Raw genomic sequence first — 11350 nt, 5'->3', positions numbered from 1 at the left:
GATACGTTTATGAGTCCAGCAAACACTGTATAATGTAGCTGTCCTATGTTACCTGCTACTACACTGATCGATGCATAGATTTGATCAATACGCATCAGCTATTTCAAATAATATTGGCACAACATAATTAATGCTTAGTAAGCAATCTATGAAATAAACTCCACACCACTTCCTGAAAGATGTTCCAGAGAAGTCATTCTGATTCTTCCTTTAGTGAACTGAAGGGAGACCCCCCTGATAGGGTGTCATTGAGGACAAATTGATGAGGGGGAAAGACTATGTCACAGGTTTATTTTTTCTCACTTTAGGAGGTTGGAAAGTCCCTTCAGACTTCCAACCGTTTGTCTGCTGAGCTCGGACAATAAGCCCAGCTAGCCACAACTCATCAGGCAGCAGGAAGCGGGGATGACAGAGGGTGGGAGAGTTCAGCAGGAGTCTGCAGGCCCCTCCACACTCACCCACCCTCACCTTCAGGAAGCAGCAGCATCTCACACACACACACACACACACACACACACACACACACACACACACGCGCGTTGGCGGTTGTTAGTGTGAGTACCCATTATTGGGAGGAAACAGGTGCCCTCGGCTTCATTGTTTCCACAAAAGCAAACGAAAGAAAACAAAATCTGGAAAATGGCGGGACGGCTTTGAGTGAAACAGAAGACGTGATTCATGGGTAGAAAAAGTGTGTTAATGAGAGGAAGGAAGTCCAGGGAGGAGAAAGGGTGAAGGAGGGAAGTGTGGCAGAGAGAGCAGGGTGTACACTGCGAGAAGACAGAAGCATACAGTATATATGGTGGACACTTCATATGAGAAATATTTTTAAATTTGGGATAAACTGTGTTTCCATTGGTTTATAAATCATACATTATATCACTTATGAGTGCAATATTAAATAAAACACTTAACACCAAAGCTCCAATTCATATCAAATGATTTAATTTAGATTGTACAACACCATCTTTGTCCAGCAGATGAACTCACACACAAACAGGTCATAATATTATTACTTATCTAATTGCCTACAGTCCTCTCATTATGTAAAAAACAATATCATTTCATTTTTTACAGCTTACACCCAGTATAAGACGACTAAGTCCTTTGCCTGCTCGGACCATAAAGCAGATATCACTGCATGCAGGCCCCAGGCCTCAAGGTTAAGATAAATACATGTAATAGAACATTTCCAGGCTTAAAACTATTTTCTAGAATTTAATTTACTACAAATATTCAAAAATTCACCATCTCTTTCTTCAAAAACTTGCATTTCTTTCCATCTTTAGTTCAAACCGTTCACAATTTCATTCTTCCTGAACATTCAGTATACAAACATCCCACAATACCTAGTTTCCACGTCTCTAACCCCTCTTTCTTTCCCTTCACAAACCTTCAAATTCACTTTTCTTGACACCATCTCCATCTCAGAAAAGCCATCAGGATTTCTAACAAACCCTAATGAATCTTACTGGTAATTTTCTCCAAGTTCCAAAATCATCCAACTACATGCTGATGCTCAAAGTTATCTGCAAATGTCTCTTTTCCCAAATAGAATATTTTTTCCATGATTCAAAGCTGGTCATCTAACCATTCTGCCAACACGAATAAATAACCACCTCATCTTCAAAAAACTGGTGTTGATAATTTAGAATTTAAAGTTCATTCGTTCACCAATGTTCCCCTTGTGCATATGCTGGACCTGCACTGTATAATTTAAAGTTGGCATTGTTCAGCAGGCCTGCAGGATGGGCTGGAAGGCCTCCGTCAGGACCTTGTAGCGGATCTTGGTGTTGGTGACGGCCCCGTGTTTCTGCCGAAGGTGAAGACGCAGCTGACTCTTGTGGCGGAAGTGTAGGTCACACTTCTCACACTGAAAAAACAACGAGACAACAGATTTACCACCAGTGGCATGACACGGTATTCTTTCTATGAAGCATTAGTGTTTGTGTGTGACTCACAGTGTAGGGCTTCTCTCCGGTGTGGATGCGCAGATGGCTCTTCAGGGTCTGCAGGTGGCGGAAGCGGGTCCCGCAGGTGTGGCAGGGGTACGGTTTCTCCCCCGTATGGATCAGAACATGGGCCCTCAGATGGGCAACCTAAAACCAGGACAAATCACATAACCAGGTTAGACATTCATATTTACAAAATAGCTCTAACCATCTGCATCATAGATTGACGCCATGGTTATCATGAAAAAGTCCCATGCTTGTGCACATACGTTTAGTTACCTGGAGTTACATTTTACTTCAGATTTGACTTATTTAGAACTCTTGAGAGGCTGCAATACAGGTATATTCAGATGAACCATACAGTGTATGAAAAATAAGCTTTTTTTTTTTTTAAATTGAGGCATGAAAACATGTTCTTAGAGAAACCCTAAATACTAGACCTACAGTAAATACAAATATGTTAATAGGTGGTGACATGTTTTCCCCTACGACATAGTTCACAATTTAGATTCAGGTGTGAAGCACTCAAGAATTGTCTTTACTTTTTGGTCAGATTTAACAACTACATGCATCTCACTTTGGTTATTTTTAGTTTCCTTACAATCTTACTTTCAACCAAAATCATGAATGACGAATCTAAAAAGCCTACTTTCAGGAGCAGGTGCCACAAACATCAGACTGGGTTTGAAGCTAACTCAATCTGACATTCATTATGCTTTACAGGAACCTACAGGACTTTTTTTTACGAGAGAAAGAGGAAGCATTCTCTCACACCTGTTTTATGTTAGAGTGCACTTCCTCTCCCCTCAAGCGCTCATGCACACACACAGATTTAACCCTTACCTGAACAAATCGTGCGCCGCAGGTGTCGCAGCGGTACGGCTTTTCTCCTGAGTGGATGCGAGCGTGAGTCTTCAGGTTGGCAGGTCGGTTGAACTGGGCGCTGCACACATTACAGCGGTACGGTTTCTCACCTGCAGGGGTCAAAGGTCAGCGTTATTGGTTTTAAAGAAAAGAAAGAGAACAGAAAATATATTTTTCTTTTTAAAGCCTCACCTGAGCTGACAGTCTTGGTTACTTGAATGTTGCCAGAATAACAGTAGGGCACATAGTAGTTCTCACGCTTGATCGCATGTTGAGCAGCTTCTGGATCAGTGGGCAACAGGTTTGGGAATATGGTGCAGGGTGGGACTGAGGAAACAGACCAAAAAACATACATTAGCATGTTTGAAAAAAGGGAAATATTTAGCAGAAAGGCCAGAAAGTGTTTTGGATTACCTGATCGATCCTTGTAAGTGGGAGGTATTGTTGGGTGGTCCACAGAGGGGGGTGGCCCGAGGGGAGGGGCTCGGCCAGAACCCTCGTAGCAGGAGGCCTGCCCCTGTCTGATGAAGAAAGGTCATAATTACCAAAAATATTAAAAAAACACGTATATTTCTCCTCTCTCCTTCCATATTTCTCATCCTTCCATTACCTATCAATCTGACCAGGCACTTCTCCAGACCACTCCTCTGTTGCTTTGGGGGTCGAGCCCATCCTGTCGGGTGATGTGCGACTTTGCGGCTCTTCCATCTCCTCTTCTTTCACCGTGGTGGTCGCACAGAGAGGATTAAGGACGATGTACTTGTATTTTTTCCAATTGCAAGCTTTTGGATCCGGTGAGGCTTTGACATCACTCTGGAGAAATAAAGAACACACAGTCAATTAACCTCAGTTCTTATCAAAATCAAACGAGGATTTTTGTAACTTCTTTGAACTCACCACAAGGTTTTTGCTGCAGGTGTTGGATTCTGCAGGAGAGTTTGGTTGGCAGCTAGAGCGGGCAGGGCTATCTGGAGATGGAGTCGGGCTGCCCATGAGGGGCGACTCAGGCTCTCCTTTCATCTCCTTTGACCCGGGCTGATAGGTTGGGAAAGCCCCCGGCTTGAGAGAGCCCCCAACATCCGCAGGGACCCTGCAGGAGAAACAAAGGAAGTGCTGCAATGAGATACACATGTCAACAGACAAAGGCACACAGCAGAAGCACTTTGGACAATCTCTAAACACACAAACCCAATGCAAAGTCCCACCCACAGAGCACTTCTGCGACATTCAGCTCACTCAATCATTTTCTATAACACCCATCATCCTCCTACCTTGTTGGCAGTAATCTCTGGGGTCCAGGATTGGGCAGGTCCCCTCCGTTGGGGGCTACAGAGGCTACAGACACCCTGGAGTCCAGCTCCAGTTGAGGGTGTCTTGCACTCATATTCTCCCTGCTGGAAAACAAAGACCTTGTAAACCACTCAAGTAGAAAACATAAAAGATTGCACATTGATACTTTTGAATTCAGTCCCTCACCAGTGCATCTGCATGAAATCCCGGCAGGTATCAGTCACGTGGTCCATCTGCAGGTAGGCTGCGACAGTGAGCACCCCAGGGACAGTGCTGGGAGTCAGAGGGAGGCGGGAGGTGTACATGAAGTCCAGCAGCAGGGAGACGCTGGATGGGTCCAAGGCGCTGGGGAGGCACACGGTCATGAGCTGCTCCCCGCTGCCACCACGCCCCTGAAGCAACACACGGCGGGAGTACAGGGAGTAGAAGAACCCACTGAGGAAGGAGAATGAAAGACAGTGTTATATTAGGGGTAAGATATGCATTTATCTGAGTTTCATTTGAAGAATCCCATTGTTTTAAATGGTGGTGACGAGATGGGAAGAAGAGGACAATCGATGTGGAAAGCAGGACAAAGTGAAAGGAAGATGATAAGAAGAATACTAATAACAGCTCTGAGTCAACCAGAGGATGGCAGGAAAAAATAAGTGTGTCATAACAGAATAACATTTCCTTTAAAAGAGCCCCAATCAGAGAAAACCTCCCCATTGGGACTATTTTGTGTAGATGCTTGTCCTTTGCACCAACCTGCAGGCCACGAGCACAGCACAGTGCGCCCGTAGGTGCACGTCGCCCACGACCAGGGTGGTGTCGGTCAGGATGTTGCGGTGCCGGAGTTCGTTCAGGTTCAGCAGCACGTCGTTGGAGTGGCGAGTGAACTCCTTAACGTATCCCTCCGCCGGGGCTGCAGGCCTCGTCTCCTGCACTCTGTCCACTCTGTGTCCTTCCAGCACTTCCATCATCTGTGGAGAAGACATTGTGAATGAAGCAACCATCCAATGCACATTATTTGAATCCACAATGTATTAACGAAAATGTTGACTATTCACAATAATGACCTACCTTTGTGTAATTGATAGAATAAATAAGCTGGAGTGTCCCAGACACATCTAGGTGAGACCAGCTCCCTACTCGTACCTGGATAAGGACAACATAAGAAACATATACTCTTTAATATGAATACTTTAATATTCACATAAGTCAAGGGTATGTAAAAGTCAGCAAAGTTGTGATAAATAAGAACTTATCAAGAATTAAAATATTGTAAAAAAAATCCAAATTCAATGCATTTCTAAGTCCTACATTGACCTTGAAGTTAGTGAAAACAATTTAAATCATATTAGTGTAGTCATCTGACAAACTTAAATGTTGAATTATAAGGATAAATCAATAAAAGGACCACATCATTAGCATCTGTACTTAAAACAAACAAATCAAACAAAAATAAAAACATTAATATGTTCATAAAATCTTTTTCCAACTCACCCCGACCAGCAGGGACGAGAACCTCTGTGCACCGCGCTGACGTCAAACCCCCGGCCTCAGTGTTCACTTTACACCCAAAGAAGAGGAGCAGGGGTTCACCCGCCGTCTCCACTGGCTCTGAACAGCACTGTGAGGGGAGGCTGAAGGGAGGGGACTCTTTATAACGTTGTGCAGGAAGCCCCCGTACAACCAGGGCCGCTCGTTTCCTCTTTCCTCAATGGCCCACGCGTACACTGGAAGTAGCGCAGGAAAAGCTCTGGCCCAAGCTCTAAGTATTTTTAGTGGCCTATTAGTTTTTCTAAACCCCCATCGCTCCGAGCGAAGTAATGGCAGGAAAGGATAGTGTGTTTTTGTGCCACGTTGAAAAAATATATATGAGGACCCTTGGGGAGAAGCGCTACGTGCCTTGGTGATCCAGAGGTAGGCCATTGGTCTTCCCCCACCAACGCTTTCCTCCCCTTCACCCCTCTCCAGGACAGAGGAAGCAGGAAGCTGGAAAACCAACTTATTGTTGGGTAAACAAGCTCATCATTAAGATTCCATCATATCAAGGGAGTTGTTTAAAGGATTCAGCCAGGATTCACATGTTGGTGCATTTCTAGAACGAAAGAGAAACTGCACTGAAAAACCTAAACGTTGACTTTAATTAAATGTATTATGTCAACACATTTCACATAACTGTATTATGTTAGTTGAAAGCAATAATATTAAGTTGAACCTACTATTTATTCAACAAGCCCCTTATTGCTTTCACCTAACCCAATACTATTAAGTGAAATCTGTAGACATGATACATTTAATCAAAGTACATGTTTCAGTGTGATTCATTGCTGAGTTGACAAGTTAAGGGCATTAGTAAGTGCTCCACAACAGAAGCTGCTGGCGTCTTGCCTGAGAGCAGAGGCGTTGAGTTATAAGAAACGAAAGGAAGGAAGCAGGACCAAATTGATCGTTCTAGATGGGAGACACCTTCTCTTGGTGGTGAAAAACAACCTCTATACCCCACCCAACTGAGAGAGATGCAGCCGACAGATGTGCAGGAACTACCCCACACTTCTGTTTGCATCCTGCAAAGCTGTTCAGAGACATGGATGAAAACGCCTGCGCAGGACATCCGTCAATAATAAAGTGAGCAGGAGACAGGGGAGGGGGAATGGAGGGTAATGAAGTACAAGAGCACAGGGGTCGTGAAAAACAAGTGAAGTCACCTCATACTCACATTGGGTTCACAGAGAAACAGGCAGTTAATTGAGGCGTCGCAAATAAAGTGAACTATGAACTGGATTTCCTTCACATCAAAGTATTCTACAGAAGGACACGTTGAAGAAGGAGGAGAATATTCTTGGTTGAACCAGATAAGTGCTTCCTGCACAAAAAGTGAAGACTGGGAGGCAACAAATGGACAGAGAGGAAATTATGTTTTATTTTCATTGATAAAATGGAGTCCTGAAGCCAATTTAGCTGTACCCCCAAAGAGAAATGAAATGAGTTTCAACTTGTGGTGTTTCTTTATATAATGTGTACGCATGAAGCCTATCAATGAGTAGTTCATAGGGACAAAGTTAAGTGTGCATGAAACAAGTTTAATTCTTCTTAAATAAATTCTTAAAATGTAAATGATATATTATAGATATGTTTTATGAGAAGCAAATGTGTCAAAAGTGAAATAAAAATCCGACAACATGACCATGTTTGGATATAAATCCGGGAGTGAAGTGTTGTTCATCTTGTGCGCGTGTCCTTGTGCTTTTATTTGTTTGTATGGAGGTCCGATCAATTGTGTGCTTTGAAAAAAAAGGAGGAGAAAAAAAAAACATGAAGGAAAACAACGATTAAGAAAAACAGAGAGGGAGATGTAGGTCTCGGCTACTTCCAGGCATTGTGAGAGGAACGGATGAGGGGGGCGGTTGAGGAAAAGTGAGAACATTACTAAACAGGTTCACCAATAGGCGGAAGCCATTGAGTCCATCCCGTTGGCAAGGCTTGGCAACACTCAAAGTGACTTCCTGCATGATACCCCATCTGTCAGTGTCCATCAACAACCCACCCTGTTTTTCATCAAATGCAGAGCTGCTATAACTTACCGTCAAATTAAAAGACCTTCTGCAATTTCCAAATGAGGAAAAGCAACAGTTTCCCAGAGCAAATTCAACATTTCAACATCTATTTAACTCCTCGTCGAACAGAACAAAGGCAGGGATTCCCCTTCTTTTGTGGTTGCCTGGTTGCCTGGACAGAACCATATTGTTTTTCTCTGATAATGTATGGGCCGAAGACATGCTTTGACTTCCAATCCCCCACTTGGTGCCAAAGATGTGGATGGCTCCTTCAACAATAACAGATCTGCTTAAACTGCCTCTTCCTGTAATTGCAGAGCTTCGTGGACATATAAGGGCAAACAAGAGCGACTGGAGGGAGGAGCATGAGGAGGAAGCGGGGATATCCCAGGGAGCAGCCGGGGTTGTTTGTCCACTTATTGGCACAGATAGACAGAGACATCAAATATAAATAATGGAGTTATGAAACTGTTGCTTTGAAGAAGCGCCCTAGGGAATGCAGGGCCTCCAATATGGTGCTGGGTGGAGTGGGAGGAAGAAGAAGAAGATGAAGGCTGGGGGGTAACAGGAGGGGGACAGTTGACCCAAATCTCATGATCCACAAAATAATAAAGCAATTTGACCTCCATACTTACGGCTGCTTAAACAACAGAAAAAAACATACACATTAAGACCAATTTCTCTGACCTCGTTATCCGCCAGACACCAACATATAATATCAAAACATTAAACTTAGATCAAACTTTGACATTAGTATAAGCTAATTCTGAATACAAATATTAGCTGGTACAGATTACTTGATCAAAATGTGCTTAAGTGGCATTTATTTAACCAAAACGAGAAATGGATACAGTCCAGAGAAATGTGCATCTTACTATTTATGTATACGTTTGGTAGCCAATACTTGCCTATTGTGTATTTACTTACTATTACTATTTTTTTATTAAAATGTCATAATTTTTTTATTATTTTGTATAGAATTATACAAAAAACAAACACACTGGTTAATTTGTTTGTGACAGACCCCCCACCTTTCCACGTACACACACACACACACACACACACGCACGCACGCACACAGACAGACAGACAGAGAGCCGTTACGTCACGCATCGGGAATGCAGTGAGGAGCTGCTGCTGCTGCTGCTAAAGGCCTCAGGATCCGTCACAAAGTAGGTGAACGACGCTAAATCTAAAAGAAAGTTATGTCGCGATAACTTTCAGCGAGCTTTAAACCTTTCAAAAGAGGCGCAGATTGAGTTTGTGTCGCGCTTTTCTGGCGGTAGGTGTCTTGTATTTCATTGTTTCCTCTTCGGTTGTGTTGAAGTTAGCCTGGAGGTAAGGCACGAGTTAAAAACAGGCTAACAAACAAGTAAACAAGGCTGTTATTAAAGTTAATTATTGCACATTATCCTATATTATTGCTATATTACTTTAGTGGTATGTTTCTGATATATGTGACGCACAAAGGACAGATTTGGTGGAAAAACTGAGCAGTGAGTCTTTATTAATTTGTATGAGACGATAATGTTGCTGTGCGGAACTAACGCTACTATGTAAATACAACAAACTATCGCAAATGTGTTTTTAACGCGAGATCTTTTGTTCTATTTTACCTTTTTAACCAGTTTCGTTGTTCTTGTTCTGTAGATGAGACTGAAGGGAAGAGGAGAGTCACTGTAAAGGTACTGTAAAAGGTAGGAAATGCCAGCAGTTTGCTAATAGTCATTAGATGAGGTTTTTATACCCACATTTACTAATTTCCTGTTGTTTCCCTGTTATTTGTGTCCATTTGAAATAGCTATTATCGCTAAATGTAGCTACAATGTGTCAAGCTAACCAGAACCTTCAAAATAAAAACGTGAATATGGTTTCAGAATAAAAAAACAGTGAGTATAACTGTGAATATATGTAATTAGGGATTTTATGAAGCCAGTTTGTATTTTCTACCACTTATTTGTACTATACTGACTTTTTTTTTCTTAAGTGTTCCGTGTAGCTGACACGCTTACTGTAGACTTGTTTTATTTTGAAATGTAAAAACACCGGATGTTGTTGATGCTTATTCGCTCTTTCTTGACTCTTGTGACTGTCATCAACTTTGACATTTCGTGAGCGTTTACTACGCTTCCTTTGCAGATATTTAACAAACATTTCCAGCCGAACTTTGTGTTTTTAAATGACATTTAAAAAAAAAATACAATTGGCTTTACAGCAGACAGTAATAAAACCGCTTAGATTAATTTCCTGGCCCAGCCATCCTCGGATTTGAGTGTGTGCTCATCCGGACTCAGAAGCTTAAATCAGGTCAAAGAGGGAGGTGGTGGTCACTCTTTCCTCCACGTGGTCAATATCAGTCAAGTATGCTGATACAACAAGGTTAAATGTCACCTATAAAGACCCTACACATAAATACAAATGTATTAATAAGTCTAAAGCAAACCAAAAGGCTAAAAATGCACGTTAAAGTATTGCATTTCTGTATGTCTGCATCATCCTCATCTGTCATCATAATCCTCTTATCAACGGGGATTTATGACGGCCACACGACCCGTTTACAATCCGTCTGAGTGGGATGATAATTTCTCCTCTCGGACAATACCGATCTGTGTCGGTTCATCCTTATTCTCTCAATCCATGTAGGCATTGTGTCAATCACACAGCTTTCCAACATGTATGGAAAATGTATGGTTTATGAGTCATTTCATGGATAAATGTTAAGAGTGATGCCATATGTCCACCAGAGTTCACCAGCAATGTCTTAAAATGTCTTATGTAATCTAAATCCACAGTAGTATTACATTTAGAAAGATACAGAGAAAATGAGTGTAGGTTTTTGTATTTGTAGAGTGGTAAAGAGCAATATTTATTTGCTTATTTCCAGCAAATCAAATAGTTAAAAAAGATAAAGATTGCTTCCTTTCTTCAGGATCTTATTTCCCTTGTAATTCATGACACTTTCTATACATTTCTGTCACATAAATCAGTATTTCCTTAAAGACCTGTATCCTATTGAAAGGCCCTTAGGTGCAAGTCAGCACTTTGTGGGCTCAGCTGTGTTATTTATCCCACTGAGAATACATAATATATTGTTATGAGCCAGGTGTTGCCGTGTGTACAGACATTATACAACATTTCCTGCCCTGTTTTTGTGTCCGCTTCATTTGCAATGATACCAGTTTGTAAACAACACTCAAAGACAATAACCATTGTGGAGGAAAACAGGGAAGGGTCACCACAGATTTTGCACCTGTTTGTGTGTCTTGTGTGCTGGAGAACTTTTGCATGTTGTGCACACGTTTTAGAGCAATGTGCGAGTCTGCTGGAAACCCCCAAGCCTTTTTAGAACGACTCCTCTCTTCCTGCTCTTCAACTAGAGACCTATTGTTCTATGTGTGTGTCCCTGTTGCTATTGGAAACAAATCATCCCTTAGTTTCCATTGGTTACCTATGAAATAAATACACACACCATAAGCGATTATGTGTTGTTACTTAACTGATATGAGGCAAAGCAAAGACTGAAATTGCAAATTGAATGCATGTTAATTATAAGCATTTAATAGAGCGACGTGATGGCAATATTTTCTTCTTCTCTCTTTTTGATCTCATAAGCCTGCCATGTCCGGTCCAACCTGGCTTCCACCGAGAACTCTGGATAGCTCAGAGAGACCCGTCCCCCAAATGTCTCACTCTGCCGGGTCA

General features: G+C 42.1%; 1 protein-coding gene across 2 annotated transcripts; it reads right to left on the bottom strand.

The window, feature by feature from the left end:
• Nucleotides 1–923: 923 nt before the first annotated feature.
• bcl6b (BCL6B transcription repressor) lies at nt 924–7289 on the bottom strand. Of its 2 annotated transcripts, none has more exons than XM_010768033.1 (12): nt 5592–7289; nt 5169–5243; nt 4854–5068; nt 4293–4541; nt 4088–4210; nt 3714–3906; nt 3427–3629; nt 3231–3337; nt 3009–3143; nt 2796–2926; nt 1969–2099; nt 924–1880 (listed from the first exon to the last, which is right to left on the bottom strand). In XM_010768033.1, exons 3-12 carry the CDS (start codon nt 5066–5068, stop codon nt 1733–1735), a joined length of 1635 nt encoding a protein of 544 aa, XP_010766335.1. In that variant the 5' UTR covers nt 5169–5243; nt 5592–7289; the 3' UTR covers nt 924–1732. The 2 variants fall into 2 exon arrangements, with proteins under 2 accessions (XP_010766335.1, XP_010766334.1); XM_010768032.1 differs by having other exon boundaries at nt 924–1873; nt 1962–2099; nt 5592–7286.
• Between the last annotated feature and the right edge of the window lie 4061 nt (nt 7290–11350).

The sequence above is a fragment of the Notothenia coriiceps genome, unplaced genomic scaffold, assembly GCF_000735185.1.
Source record: "Notothenia coriiceps isolate Sejong01 unplaced genomic scaffold, NC01 NC01_scaffold00005027, whole genome shotgun sequence".
NCBI lineage: Eukaryota > Metazoa > Chordata > Actinopteri > Perciformes > Nototheniidae > Notothenia > Notothenia coriiceps.
This window is presented reverse-complemented; position numbering and strand designations above follow the sequence as displayed.